This window comes from Scatophagus argus, chromosome 4 (assembly GCF_020382885.2).
Source record: "Scatophagus argus isolate fScaArg1 chromosome 4, fScaArg1.pri, whole genome shotgun sequence".
In the NCBI taxonomy this organism is placed as follows: Eukaryota; Metazoa; Chordata; class Actinopteri; family Scatophagidae; genus Scatophagus; species Scatophagus argus.
In genome coordinates, this window is record NC_058496.1 from 12,765,810 (window position 1) to 12,781,839 (window position 16,030).

The 16,030-nt window shown below is 40.0% G+C and overlaps 1 protein-coding gene across 2 annotated transcripts; it reads right to left on the minus strand.

The window, feature by feature from the left end:
- Positions 1-1,907: 1,907 nt before the first annotated feature.
- prr16 (proline rich 16) lies at positions 1,908-14,949 on the minus strand. Of its 2 annotated transcripts, none has more exons than XM_046387829.1 (3): positions 14,153-14,949; positions 8,716-9,801; positions 1,908-3,762 (listed from the first exon to the last, which is right to left on the minus strand). In XM_046387829.1, the coding sequence occupies exons 1-2, from the start codon at positions 14,285-14,287 to the stop codon at positions 8,935-8,937; spliced, it is 1,002 nt and encodes a 333-aa protein (XP_046243785.1). In that variant the 5' UTR covers positions 14,288-14,949; the 3' UTR covers positions 1,908-3,762; positions 8,716-8,934. The 2 variants fall into 2 exon arrangements, with proteins under 2 accessions (XP_046243785.1, XP_046243786.1); XM_046387830.1 differs by lacking the exon at positions 1,908-3,762 and adding an exon at positions 7,660-8,554.
- Positions 14,950-16,030: the final 1,081 nt, after the last annotated feature.

Genomic DNA, 16,030 nt, shown 5'->3' on the forward strand with positions numbered 1-16,030 from the left:
CGGGGTTGTCATTACAAGCTTTTCTGCCCTTCAGGACAAGGCATCACGGATGAGCCGTAATATAAAACATGCGCACCACGTTTTTTGCCCTTGGAAAGGTGGAATTTGGGCCAGCTGCTACCGGCTGCCGCTACACCTGCATGGGTGTAGGATAGATGCGTCCTTTGACAAAGCCGGCGCTAAAATATGACTATTTAAAATCTGCCTTATTAATTATTTAGTGGAAAATGATTCTGTCTCAACTGAATGTTTGCTTTTCACATTTTTGACAACCATTCAATAGCCTCTGTTGCTCTCTGCGACATGCATTCGACTTGATTTTCAGCTGATAAAACTCATTTAAGAAAAGAACATATGATTTATCATGCGTGTTTTACTATAGTTTTTAAGTTGCAACTATTAAATGATTAGTCCATTAGTGTAAATTGAATATTTTTGGATTTTTCACTATTTCCTTACATTTTGCTCTTTGTCTTCATAATTTTACTTACTGTAGCTCAGATATAACTGCAAACTGTATTTTACGTATTTTTAGATAAAGTACTCGTAGACTACAGATTTGCCAGCAAGTGCAGTTCTGTATCATAGTATACTACTAGAGTATTACTGACATGTATGCATCTGGAATAATAATACGTGATGTTTTATTTGACGTCCATATCATTAGCATGCAAAATGTTATTCTTCAAAGCAACTTTGCCTGTTAAAAACAAATAGAGGAGTAAACACAAAAGAGATAATCAGGTAAATTACATTTGCCTGAAGACTGTATTAAAGCACAGTAGGCCTTCAGAAATTAAAAAAAGGCCTTGAACTGGTACAGAATGACACAAACGTGCTCTTTGCAGTTTGCAGTCTGATTTCATATTGATTTTGATCATATTTTCATTCATTACCCCCTGTTACAGCTGCATGCTTATGACAGTTAAACAAATGTACCCTGCTAAGCCAATTTGGATATGTTTAACAGGAGAATAGCTCTGCTTTACTCTCAGAGTGGATCTGCTGAGGCAGGATGGCTCGTCGAGGATACAGGCAGCCACTCCTCGTGTCTGGGAGGAACAAAACAGTTAGTACAAGCAACAGAACTTTAGAGTTAAGGTGTAACTTGCATAAAACCACAGAAAAACCTGCAAAATGCAAAATGATTTTGTGCCGGTGTGCACATGTCTGTGCCCACTGAATCATAATTTGTCAAAGTAGCCCCTTCAGAATATTACTATATCACTCAAAACTTTATTATGTTATGATAGTAAACTTTGTGGCTGTTTATAATGGTGAAGGGCTTAAACACATTTAGTTTTTTTTCTTTTTCATTGACTGAGCTACATCAGCTGCCCAATGATACCACAAACCTAACATTTTCATGAAAGGTTTACTTATATATTTACTTTTCCTGTGCACAATTTTTGGTAGATTTTTCTAGTTATGGATATGAACTTGTGACATTCCAGTACGGCCTCCGCTGTCTCGTTCCTGTAGCCAAGTCCTTCATTTCAGAGATGCTGAACTGCTGGCTTTGGCCTGTGTTATAGCACGTATGACCACCACAAGCCACCATGAATTCATTCTAATGGTCCTCAGCACCGCCAGCCCGCTGTCTCGTCACGCTAATCTTCAATTAACTAATGCAGCTGCTGATGTCATATTAAGTGTATTTATCTTTCCGAATGGTCTGCTCACACTGCTTTTTGCAACTTTGATTAAGTGTGATACTATCACATTCAGTTTCATTTCTTCTATTTGACACCCAGTTCACAGTCTTGGTATTCTTAAAGATTAATTTGTAAGAGCACAGCTTATAAGAAAGAATACAGACATGAAAATCAACACTTTCTCTACTTGAAGTTATTGTTCCTTCCATAAAATATGCACAGACACGCTGACATTAAGTGTAAAGTGTTTACTTCTCACAAGTTATTTTCCAACAGTTTGTGGACACACAGAACAAAATACCACTCACAGCTTTTTGAGACATTCTAATTATCTTTAAAACTTATTCTTGGTTGATCCAGAGTTTGGTCATGAATTCAGTCTCTGTGTCCAGTGAGAACAAAGAGGTGGAGTTTACATGTGTGGTGCCTCCGGTCTGAATGTGGAGAGAGGCTGTGTGCATCAAAAAAGTTTTGTTGCTCCCCAGCATCCGTTTCTCACCCTTTTATTGATCTCAAAAAAAAAAAAAAAAAAAAGTGATCACCTATATATACTGTATTAACATTCTTCCTTTTTATTCCCCGTTTCTTTATTTTTTCACCTTGCAAAGCACTTTGTAATCTCTGGGTTTGAAAAGTGCTATATGATTAAAATTGATTATTATTATTACTATTATTATTTAATTACCACTGACGCATTGGCCTAAGCAATGTGTTAAAACCCAAGACAAATGTCAGGTTTTGGTGGCTGCAGAAATAAGCTGATGGACATCATGTGGGGAAATGATAGGAAAACTTCTCAACTTTATAATAAGGAGAGCAGAGCACCGTGCATGTTGGACTCACCAACAGACAGCCTCTCCACAGAAATGCATAGAAAAACACAGTGATGGCAGGACAAACTGAAGAGTCAGTCATGCATTCATTCATCCCCATACCTCCCGTCTGATAAAGCACAACTAGGTATTTGGTTTACGCCGTTTATCTTCTCATCATTACACCTTCTTTCTCACAATACAGCTCATTCTGTAAAGTTTCTTGACGTGATAAGACTGAAGCACTTGATGTCCATCCATACAAACACCATCCTGGTACTAAATATTTGACTCATCCTGCTAAGAGCTGCTGAAAAACACGCACCTCAAGGGAATGTCAGTTTTCATCAAAATACCTCTCAGTCATCTAACACAATATCAAAAATATCATTTCTTTAAATGTTAAAGTCTCTGTAGAAAAATGCCTGAAATATATAGATATCAAACATGTACATGTAGATTTGTGTACAAAGAAAATTTGATGCAAATTATTACTTCCTCAAGGATCCTTTAAAGCTCTAACAATGCCACTACACTCCATCTCTGCATGCTGTTGTGAAAAACAAAAAAACAAAAACATAGTTTGCATGGCACCAGTTGAGCACACAGATTTTGATTTTGTACAATGAACTTAATGTTTGGACACAGGTCAGTGACCACATCGTCATTCATTTCAAACCATTAGTCTTTCCAAAAATAAATTGTGATTGTGCATACTGACATAATATTATTTTCACCTTGTCTTCAGTCCAGCAAAGCAGCGTTTTTCTCACAGTCAGACCTGTCAGGCTCACAAACAATTACAATTCCTGAAAGGCTAATTCCATCGGTTGAGTGGAGCTATTGATTTCCATCTGAGTATGCACAGAGCAAAAGTCTGTGTAGACATCAATCAGAAATTGGCTGACATCATTTCACCCCATCTTCTACCTCTTCATCTATACTTGCCTCTTTACTTTTGATGATAGGGTTTCAGCAGCATTCTAAATTTTAACTGTTTCTCTGTAACAAAAATATCCCCTCCACAACTGTATGCACATACATACAGTGGATACCATTCCTTATCAACATTGCCCTGGCACAAATGTGCCTAGAGGTCATTCAGTGCTCAAAAGTCAAAGTATGAATTTTTTGAATGATCTTGTCTCCCTGTGGTTGAGAGCCATTAGTGCTTTATGTAAAAAAAGGTTGATGTTTGGCCTTGACTCTGGCTCCTCCCTCACTGATCGACCAGCCCCGATTGCTGTATGAAACAAGCACCCCTTCCACTTGTATCTCATGTATCTCAATGGGCCCTGCAGAGGAAAAAGAGGAAACACATTAGTGTGAATATCTGACTGCACAGAGGAGAGCCACTTGACACAGCAGTCACAGCACCAACAGTTGCTTCTCGCAGAACAAAATGAAAATACACCAAGGTATCACTGCCTACACACAAGCACCCAGACACACACGCACAAGTCATCAAAGTTAATAGGACTGAGTCGCCTAGCACATTTTCCTCTGTGGAATAAAAACCCTTCCTTTTTGTGAAAAGACAATTGCATATTCTAATGTCTCTTTTTAAATAGCTGCCATTTTTTCAGTGTTTCTTAGTCAAGTCTGGAGTGGTTCAATGAGCAGAGGACCCATCTGGGTCATTGTGGCTCTCACAGATCTCATCCTGTTGTTGAGATACTGTGTACCTTCCCTGCACAAGGTGCAGCTGATGCCTCTAACTTTTAACAATCTCCAAAGCAGCGTAAAATCATCAGATTAAGTTTGCTTCAGCCCCAGTGCTTTCTAAGTCGCACTGAGCCATCTCAAGCCCTTTTCTCACACCCATGCATGGGAAGTAATGCAAGCCTTTTCCCCTACCATACACCTTTTAAACACATGCACGACATGTATCCCTTTAACATTAATATGTATTCATATGAATATGCACACACATTTTGACAAGGACAAGGACACGCAATCATACCCACTCACTTTCCCACATCATGACTTTGTCTGAGTCATAGATAAAGATGCACCAAGACGAGCCAGTATCCATGCCCAGTCTGCACCAGATTTGTTTTTGAATGCTCTGATGTTTGGCAATGTAGGTCATGTCTATTTTGTATTCCAATGAACTTTGAATACAGTATCTCCATTATAGAAGTAATGCCTCTGGCACGCAACACCACAGTTATCTGGCTTTATTTTCATATTCATTTTTCCTCATAACATTTTCATTTTCAATAATAATAACGAAGTGTAGTCAGTTGAGGGGAACAAAAATCAAAGTAAATGATGCATGCAAACAGACAACTGTGTCTCTTGGCAGACTATCACCACCAACAATCAGATGGAGAAACAACAGCTAATTAATATTCACTGGCAAATGTGTGTCTCACTCTGACACATTTATTGAGTTTTATTGCACGTTGCACACTTGCCAGGTTGGAAAATAGTATGAAGACAATACAATAATCAGAAGTACGATAAACACACATATGATTATTTTGTTATAGGGCAACAAATCACTTTAACAGGTTTCCACTTACAAATGTAAGCGTGCAGACCTAAACATTTGGTTCTATGTGGTTTTGAATAAATTATGGAAGCAGCAGGTTCTCTTATTAAGCCAATAATATGAGGTGAACCACATTAAGCAGGATGTGGGGTTGAAATAGAAAACCACACACAACCATTAAATAGAGGAGCTACTCTACACATAATTTATTAGTTGATGCATAAAAACCAGGAGAAGAAGATTTTTTCATCCCTACGGAAGGTCATTTGTAATTCAAAGGTAAAAAGTGAAGGACAGCAACAGAAGGAGCTGCAGCTCTGGAAAGAAAAAGTCAGTGAACTTTTTGATTAAACACAGAAATGGAAATGATGCCAAATGTATTTGCTGTGCAAAGCGTCAGATATATTTTAATAATAGATGCCTCACCCACATGTATATAGAGATACATGTGCACTGAGAGATTGTTATGCATACAGCTGCTGTCGAGTGGGAGTGAAGCATCATCCAAAGGGAGAGGAAGAAAGAAATGAAGACAGCATGAGAGAGAGCGAGTCTGTGAGAGAGATAGAGAGGTGGGCTATGAACCAGAGCTGTGAGCTGTAGGGAGTAGGTCAGTACAGTTGAGTCAGTCCTGACTCATGATGGAGGCGGTGAAGATCCACCTCCTCCCTGCCCATTACAACTTCATCCTCAAGCCTGGAGCGCTGGAGCTCAGATAGCCATTATAAAAAAAACAGGGATAAACTCCTACACCCCTGGTCAGAGGAGGAATGATTTCTGTGTTACAGAAGCTGATAACAAGTCATTGATGTATAACCCCAATTCCCAAAATGGTAGGACACAGCACTTTTATGTAGTGTTCCCGAGCCTATACAGTAATATCATTTATGCAGTCATGTCTTTCATAAAGTGGTGAACCTCGCCCAATCCTTGCTCATGAGTGAGTGAGCAAATTCATGAAACTTGTGTGTCTTTGTACTGTTTTCAATTGAATACATGTCAGAAAGGATTAGCAAATTATCCCATTCTGTTTTATTTATGTTTCACAGTATCACAATGTTTTTCTTAGACTCAAGATTGCATCAAACAATGAGCAATGAGTTCACACACAAGGGGTCCGTTTTTGCAACATGAACCAATCAGCCTCCACAAACTGTTTCTCCCACATCTCACTCTGGGTGCCATTAATGTATTCACATTAATGTCTTTTCCATCACTCTGCTCTCTCTATAAGTTTGAGGTGATTGGTAAATGTTTGAGCTGATTAAAGTAAAATAATGGCTTTAATATGGAATTTCCAATACATTTTAACAGCATATTGAAAGAATATGTGGGAGATTAAAAGTAAGGTATGGCAGGATATAACTTGAGATTATTTATTAAGTCTAACAATATCCACTGCTTATATGGCTGAGAACAAAACAAAACAAAATATTTCCTCAGCACTGAGCATCTAAATATGCGTGAGTACTGAAAGCTCACAGTATCTGTCTCGTAAATCACCTTTCTTTTATTTAGATGAGGTTCTTGCACACCTGCTTGTGTTTTGATAGCATTTAACATTTTCAATATGTTCCCTTAACCCTACAAGTCCAAGATAACTCTGTCAACACATTGAATAGTGCATTAGATAGTAAAGCAGTGGTACAGTTGCAAAAGCCCATACGAGCTGCATCTATTGATGATACTGGCTGCAATCCATTGTGCAGCACACTGCTCTGATTTGGCCTGTATATTTATCGGAATGTGCCCCTGTATGTGTGTGTGTGTGTGTGAGCATACTGCTACCAGACTCATTAAGATCCATTAATACAAGGTAAATATAGTCAGTGTTCTACACTGAGAGCAATCATCTTGACGACAAACGTGCATTCGCATATGCACCTATACAGTAACACAAAACCGCCAAAACAGCATCAGCCTCCACCGCATTACCGTTTCTCTTTCACAACCTCTCGCTGCTTCTCTCCATCACAAATGCTCTCTTTTCTCTCTCCCTCTCTGTCTATCCCACACTTTATCTACCCGCTGTCCTTACTCCCCACTCTCTCACTCTTTCTTGTTTTCCTCATGGCTGAATATCCACTGATCTCTAATCCAGACGCCGATTTTAGATTTGTAAGGCCAGCGAGGTCATGCATTGCATTTAGTCATCAGTGTGCTATTTCATATCCTGATTTTCTGGCTTTTTTCTAAGATAAACATTTTAAATGTATGTGTGTATGTATGTACGCTTGTATAACATTCTGTCACCTAAGCACACACAACTGCAACCCACACATGCTCTGTCCTTCTCCTCCTTTTCTTACTCTTTGTTAGCCTGTCCTCTCTCTCTCTCTCTCTCTCTCTGTTTATCATAAAAAAATATGTGCCGCAGCAGTTCAAGGCTAATGTTGGTACAAAGGCTATCTGAGGCAGTACTGTTATCTCCTGTAGTCTAATCCGACTAATTAAGGGCATCGCTGGGAGGAAGGTGCTACTATTCTCATCCAACTCCAGGGTATGCTGTCTCCCCAAGTCTGCCAAAATGACATGTACTTTTACACACACCTATACACAAGCACTCATACACACACAAATGTGGGCACACACTCACACATGCACAGACCAACACACACATGCATACACAGATGAATGTTCCTTGACACTTGTTTTGAAAATGATTTCAGACACATGCACACCGAGATCGCACACAGACAGGAAACACAGGCTTTATTAAATACGCTTCTTAATAAAAGCTAATAAAGTGGAGCCTACCAATTTCTCATATAAAGTGAGATGGTATTATATTACTGCTGATTTACATCCCTATAAGGAAATAAAGTCCAACATATTTTCTGCCTGATTCTCTCTAGTCAAAAGCAGATTTCATTAGCTTGCAGTCCATTTAGTCTTGCAGAAATCAGAGTGAGTGATAGTGGGGGTCTACACAAATAGGAGTTGAGTTGCTAAACATGAATTATATTAGAAAATTAAATTCAAGATTTTTCAATTAGGATTTGTTGTAAAGTTGTCAGTAGGCACAAATCAAAATGGAAGTTTTGTCATTTGAGACTTCTTTCTCTTGACAGCCCATCATGTCACATTTTCACTCCCTTTTTTTCACTCCCACGCTCTGACATGTCAGCAAAATGGGATTTGTAGAGGTAATGAATGAATAGGATGTGTGAAGTTACATGTCTGTCTCCCAACCGTAATTATTCATGTGGGCAGCCTTGTGTGAGGGTGTAGATGCCACTACCTGACTGCGATGACTTTTATCCTGGAACAGCCTTTATTTATGCATATGTGGTGAAAAGTTACTTGCGCATAGTAGGTGTCAGTGTATGGGGATAACTAGAAGGCTTTGGATAAAATCTGAGGGAAGCGAGTTTTCTTGTTTCATCCAGAAGGGCATGAATTAATTAGAGCCCCTCTCTGAAAGAACTTCCTGAGTTTGAGACTGAGAGCTTCCAGAAAGACACAGATACAATTTAGTTTTAGTGTTGTCAGCGGTCTTTTGTGAAACCTTTAAAGTCCCTGTTCATTTTTCACTCGATGTTCACTGTCTACAAACGTCACACACTGCACACATAAGCCTTTGCACGCACCTGCAAATATATACACACACAAGAATACAGTACATAAACAAATAAACTTGTATGCAGACAGGCTTGCAGATATGCCTCAGTGCACACATGAAATTGCTCTTTCTACTTCTCTCTCCCTCTTTCTTTCTGACAAACATATTCATACATGCACAAACACTTACCGCTTCTTCCTGATGTTTCTGAGTATGTCTCAGCGCCTATGACGATGCCTTTTTCTCTGTTCCCCTCACTTTATCCATTCTTTTGTTTCCTATTTCCCAACCCTTTCTCCTTCTGTTTGGATAATCCAAAGTTCAACTGGAGTAGATAGCGCTCATAAAGTAGAAAATACTATGAATGATTCAAGAATGTTTAAATTAGACAGAACAAGAGGTTCGGTGTCAAACCGTGGTAGTTGTTGACTTGCGTAGGATTGTTTTCTGGGGCTTGAGGGAAGGCGGGTGAGGAGGCACACAAGGTAGAGGAGTGTTTAACGTTGGCGGGAAACTGTGGCTGACCGAGAGGCCTCCATTTTCCAGCATTAGTTCATGTGGAAGAGCATGAGCAGGAGGGGAGGAAGAAGAGCAGCAATGCACTGGGCTGAGCCTCAAGTCATTCAGCTCAGCCTGTAAGTGTAGTTCTGTGTCGTCCACATCATACTGGAGGTCACAGTCCGGGCAGTAGCCATGGTACTGGACCTTCTCACTGAAACGGACACGCTCCCTCTCACGAGATTCCCTGCCAGGGTCCTTGGGGCATTTGTTCTTTTCGTGGTGGAGAAGAGGCATGGGCCTGGGTAATGTCGGAACAAGACCTGACTCAGGGATTCCGCTGTCACTGGAAATGAAACACGGTGTGGAGGAGAATAGATCCCTGTTTGGTTTCAATGGAAAAACCCCGCCATTCCTTATTACAGACCCAGTAGCCTTGGACATATTCCCTGATAACACTAACGTTGGATGAGGCAGATTCTTTATGTTGTGATCCTCGGCTCTCAGTGGGGTAAGTCTGGGAGGTGGAAGGGGAGGGTGGGGTTTCTTGAGTACAGTCAAGACCGCAGGGGGGTTAACAGGGACTGGAGCAACCGGGGCAGGTAGTCTGAAAATGCAGTCATCAGGGAAGACTTTCATCTTCTCCAGGCTGGAAGCAGTGGTAGTGGTGGTGGTGGAACTTGAACTGGAGTTGAGCGTGTCTGTCTTAGAACTGTCTGTCAGTCCGTCCTCCTCCAGTTGCAGGTCACCAGTCAGGGTGTCAATGTCATGAACAACCTGATGACAAGAAGAGGAAGAGTCACTGGGACAGCTGAGGTCAGGAATAAGAAACAATATGACGTGAGAGGAAGAAATATCACCTACAATAATTTCATCTTCATAAAAGCACTATGACAGTGATGACCAGGAAAGAATGATGATCTGGGTAGAAATTTAGAGGACAAAAAAATGAAAATAGGTTCCTGTAGGGCTGATGTCTTTATCTCGTCGAGTTCTGAATTAATGAATCAAAAAGCTTATTGTATAATATTTAAAGGAGAGACACTTTTATTTAAAAGACTGATTAGTGAGATTTAAGACTGATAAACATATTGCTAGGACAATCACTCCGGGGAGAAAAGAAATATCACTGCAATTTATGGGAACACCCATGAGCCTGCCAGACTTGGACATAAATGATATACTACAACAATCCCATGCACCATCAGAACTGAGAGAGGTAACAATACCAATCATATGCTGCAAGCCAAGACACAAACAATATCATTTATGATACAAAACCAGTGTTAAGAATGAACAGAAAATATAAAAACTATCTGCAGCAAAACAGTGCAGAAACACAGGAATATAACACAATAGGAAAGGAGGCAGATATGAAAAATCAATAAACTGTCAGTCAGTTATTGAGAAAAATCAGCACAAATGCTTAATGGAATTGAGAAAGCCAGAGACAGATAAGAGTCTTTAAAATTTTGCAAAAAAAAAAAAAAAGAATAACTTACTCCACATATCACATGGAAAATGGAAACAAATGCTATTGAAAGAAGATCCATGTCTGCTGACAAAAGAACTGCAAATCTTTGCAACAGCACAAAAAAACAATTCATCATGGTTTGCATTCATTTCAAAAAAAGCAATCGTGGTATGACAGAAAGCCAAAGGAAAAAAAGATGATATTTTCCAGAAAGATCCGAAATATATTCATAGCATGATATAAAAGAACAAAAACTCTATGAGGGTGGAGACATAAGAAATTCACTATGACATATCCGAGTGAATAGGGCCAAAGAAAGAACTATCTATTTGATTTTTTTTGCAATCTTGAACTGTAAGATCATTTATGAATACAGTTCTCTGCAGATCTTGATTACAAGGGGGAGGGGTGGGGGTTAAACAAATTTGCAATAAAGAGAAAATGGCAGAAAGGTTCTGCTCAGCGCAACAGAAACTAATACAAGATTTTGTCTCGGGATCTCATGTATAAAGTAGATATTTACATCCAAAGATATTTCCTTTGTCATCCAAGAGGAAATTTGCTTTCACGGCCTGCAAAAAATATTTAAGAACTGCTGGAGCAGAAATTTGGCTTGTTGGTACTTTAAAGGCAACAAGCAATACTGGAAACAGTAGTAAGGATGCATCAGCAGAAGGTGAGATAATACTCATTACACATACACAGTACATCCACCAATCAATATGCATCAATCTAAGCCCATCAAAGAGTTCACTACACAACTAAATAGTGACCTACAGTGGTATACTAAGACCGGATTCCTAAAAAAATCCCCTCCGTGTTTATTTTCTGTGCCACACGTGATCACATCCTATCTACTTAAAGCCACCACTTGCATTGTAGGCACATTCTTGGACACAGTTACTCTACCATATATTTGTTCCATGTACACATAATAAATGTTGCACAAGTTGGGTGGCTAAAGCTTGATTCCAATGTAAAGGTACATATTATGAATCTCCATTTTCCAAGTCTGAGATGCATCACCTCCCACAGCCAGACAATCCAGCTTGGAGTGGAGAAGGATAAACCTGTGTGCTGCAAAAGTGACAAAGTTTGTTATTTTGGCTTTAGTTTCAGACAGGTTATTATCATTCTCTCATAAAAAATAAAATAAAAAAAAACAGCATTCACAGGATCCGCTTTGATTACCATTTTGAAAATATTCAACAATATCTTGATAATTGAACTGTTATAAGTGGACAAACAGGACATCTCCAGGATGAGAGTACTAGAGACACAGGGGAGAGTCTGCATCTATCACAGGCAGAATCTGGAAATGATTTTGTAGAGTTTGACTTTAGGGAAATGAAGGTGATGCACTGCCTTGAAAGTAATGAGGCCACTGTGGGCACAGAATGAGGCTGTATGCACCTCTTCCACCACGACTCTACTGGCAAAAGTGCCGCCAAATCACCCTTACATGGGGATTATGTTTTAAAAGGGAGCTTATGACAGACTAACAGAATGAATATGGTGCTAAACTCTCCTGGAAACTAATAACTGATATTCAGTAATTAAAAATGTTCATGTTCTTCAGCCAGATCTATCCAAAAACATTCCCTCTGGAGAGGAGTTTCTTCCTGGTTCTCTTCCCTTGGTGTGGTTATTATTGCTTCAGTGCCCAGAACTGAAGTTGGGTCTTGGACATTTTATTACTGGCTGCCTGACTATTGACCATCCAGCACTCAGTGAGTCCAAAGAAAGTCTGATATAAGTTGAGCTGAGCACACTTAAGTTTAGTAGCACGGCTGTAAGTGACTCTTGAAATAACCTGAGAAAAACTCAACCAGAAAGGAAGGTATTTTCATTTACAGCATTCATGAAATGAATTACAATAACGACAATGTGCTTATGTTCAATTCCTGAATTAGTAATGCTCATCTCAGAGTACTCAGTACATTAGTCCACTGTAAAACACCATTGCTATCATCTGAGGGTTTGAAATATGTATCCAAACAGCGGCTTGAGAAGAGGCTGAGAGAAATGGAGAGAGTGGTGAGGAGAGGGGCAGATAAAGAGAAGACAGAATGCCAGGGCAAAGACGGCAGCAGAGCTTAACACTCCATGTCGTCTTTTAATGGATAATTTGTTGGGACACACACAAGAGGTAATACCAGTATCCCAGTGTGCAGCCTCTGCTGTAGGCCAGGCAGCGTCAGTGGCTGTGCCAAGCATCTGGGCAGGGTCACTCCTCAGAGCCAGGCTCGGTTCCAGCCCTGTCTGTGAGTTATAACAGATAACTGCATTTCAAATGGATTATACCCCAAACACTGGCTTTGATAGTAACACCCCCTCGAGGTATGTTTTCAGTGTGTGTGGTGTCAGAATAACTGATCCTCTACACAATTTCCTGCAAGCCAAAAAAAAAAAAAAAAAAAAAAATTAAAAAAAGAAAAAGAAAAAGAAAGAGGGCACGTCACAAAGAAATCGCAATAGACAGATTATAATGCTTTATTGTTCTCATTTATCTCTGATTCCTCCTGTGAGACATTTTAACGTGGTGAAAAAGAAAAATGAAGTCTAATTCAGCTCAAGTTGCAAAAACAGAGTAAGGGGAGAAGAGAGACAGAAGGAGACAGATGCTGCGTCGACTCCCCATCCATAATGTAGGAACCAGAGGCTGTACGCAATTGGTTTTTATTAGAATGACAGCCTGTCATGTTAGGGTGAGAGGTTCAGCAGAGCAGACCGGATGCCTGCTGTATGGCCAGTAGAGGAATGTAAACAGAAAAGCAGCTAAGACTGCAGGTTGTTACAACAGAGGTGGGATTCAGTGACGGGCATCAGAGCAAATACTGATTTGAAGCAAACACTGTAACACGTGAATGAAGTGGAAGCAGCGCCTCTCTGCACAGAGGTGCTGCATGATATTCTTGGCTCTATATATGAGAATAAGTTGCTGTAATTAAAAACATTAAATATCTTCACATAATCCCTGAATCCTTCAAACACCCCTGTCTCTGCATCACTGAGAATTGACAATCAGACAGCTCGGAAAGTTTTTATCTTTAACAAGGAGACTTGAGATAAAGAAAAAGGAAGAATGATGATGAGAGGCTGTGATAAATATGGACATGTGGTGAAAGATAATTAACGACAAAGAAAGATGAAGTAAAAAGACAACTGTTCTATTATTTGGCAAGAGAATATTTGGACCAAACAACAGTCAGCATTAAGATGATGAAATGCAATGCAAAACCACCTTCCTGGTTGAACCAGCTTGTCCATTAAATATTAATTGTGATTAAAATTTTCTCACTTTCATTATAAAGCCTGTGAGTCTAGGTGAAGAAGCTGTCCTGTGATTTCACACCCCATGTCCTCCTGTGCCAAATGTGTTTCATGTTAGAGATAATGATCACATACATTAGTGGGCAGGGGGAAGTGCATGTCTGTGTGTTGGTGTTGGTGTGTGTGTGTGTGTGTGTGTGTGTGTGTGTGTGTGTGTCCGGTCATAGCCTTTCTCAGGCCCCAGTGAGGTGGACGTGAGCCTCCCATGTCCTCTCAGACAAGGATGCTTAAGAGCACATACCAAGCTCTTAAAATTCACATAACAGATGGGAGTCTTGTGCTTACAAGCAAGGCGTTGTGTGGTGTTTCCTGTTCAGTTACCTCTTTAAGCTCTTTGGCTACATCCTTGAGGTCTCCCAGGATGGTTTCCAAATTCTCCACGATTGTCTTGATCTCCCTTTTCACTTGTACTTTGGAGACTACTCCTTCAGCGTCTGCATTTGGTATCCCTGACATTCTTCAGCTTATGGCACAATCTATTTCGTGAAGGATCTAAAGTCAAATCCTTTAGTCGCCACACTGCCACTTTGCCAACGCATTATTTACTCCTCCGCTCCCATCACTTTTGCTCCTACATCACGGCCAGGACGGAGCGAAGTGGCGTCGGGCAGCGTTCTATATCTACCACTAGGCATGCGCAATAGAGCGTAACACAAAGAATAACGGTTATGTCAAAATATCGTATCATACTGTCTGCGAAACGGCGCCTGTCCACAGGTTTGTGCACCTTACACCTTCATGTCCGACAGCAAAAAATAACGTGCCAAGAATATCCTTCACGTCGTGAGAGCGCTAAATTCAACATCTTGTGAGAAAAATGTTCTGCGAGAAGGCGCTGAAAACGCGTAAGCTGTAGACTAGTGAATAAAGAAAAGACCACAAAGAAGAACAAAGAGTATACGAGCAGTTATCCAAAACCGTGATACGCAGCCGGTCGTTATTGTAATGGTCCATAATCCTCAGGCTTCGACAAAACTGTAACACAGTCCTCTTTTTTCCTCAAATAAATGGTTCTGGTAATGAAACACTCCGGAAAGCCGCCAGGTAACGACACCCCAGGGGCACTTTCCTCGGAAAAACATCCCGTCAGTTTCATCCTGTTTCCATCGCAGCCTCCTTAGAGAGGCTGAGCAACCAACGACACCGGGCGCAGAGGATGCTCGCGCGCTCTCTCTCCCTCGCGCTCCTCTCTCTCTCTCTCTCTCTCTCTCTCTCTCTCTCTCTCTCTCTCTCTCTCTCTCTCTCTCTCTATATATATATATATATATATATATATATATTTGTATCAAACGGTCAAGCCACGGCTCAACCGTTTAGTCTATGAGAATTACCCCACTGGCTAAACAAGATGCTTCTCAACTTAACTTTGATAAGCTAAAACGGAATCGTGTCAGAACCTGACGAACCTGAATGTGCACAAATTAATGCATTAAGGAATATTTTATAAAAATAAGTCCAAACAGGCATAAGAGACTCGCAGGCCTACACTTTAGGCCTATTCATACAAAAAAGGGCTATAAAGTGATTCATAATATAACTGTAGAATGAAATCAAGATTGGCCTAAAGCAAGGTGGTTTGAAATAGATGGGAAAAATTGATGAAATAAAATAGGAGTTATTCACAGAATTACAGAAAAACAAATTATTAAATTATCAGCTAGGTAACGGAAGTCCCCTGAGAGGGGATCCAGTGAGAGGGGACCCAGTCTTGAGAGTATGTAAACTTGATGCTATATTATGCACAAGCCAAGAATGGTGTAATACCAACATGCCAGGGCTCATTTCCCTTGATAACAAGAGAATTTATCATGTAAAAAGTACTTCATAAGAGCAGACCATTACATACATACATACACTGCTTTGTGGGGTTGGTTTTGGACTTTTAGTACAGACTATATGAATTTTTGATGAGCCTTTCTATTCATTGTAAACATGTTTTCAGCAGTGTTTCAGTATGATGGCATTTATATTATGGCTAAACATTAAAATGGGTAGCTATTCAAAAATGTTTCTAAAATTATGTGACATCATGGGACCATTTAATGAACTGGCAAAAGTGCTCCCTTCAGTGTAGGCCATTTTCAGACATTTTGACAAGTCAAAACAATAACATCAATCATGACAGCATTCTATTTAGTTTTGCCTCTTTCAGCCTCTTGGTATTTTTCACGCTCCCTTGCCATTCAATTTAATTGAACA

Coding starts and splice junctions, on each gene's coding strand:
- prr16 (XM_046387829.1), bottom strand. CDS start 14,287: ATGTCAGGGATACCAAATGCAGACGCTGAAGGAGTAGTCTCCAAAGTA. Junction 9,802..14,152: donor TAGCCAAAGAGCTTAAAGAG/GTAACTGAACAG, acceptor TCTTGTCATCAG/GTTGTTCATGACATTGACAC.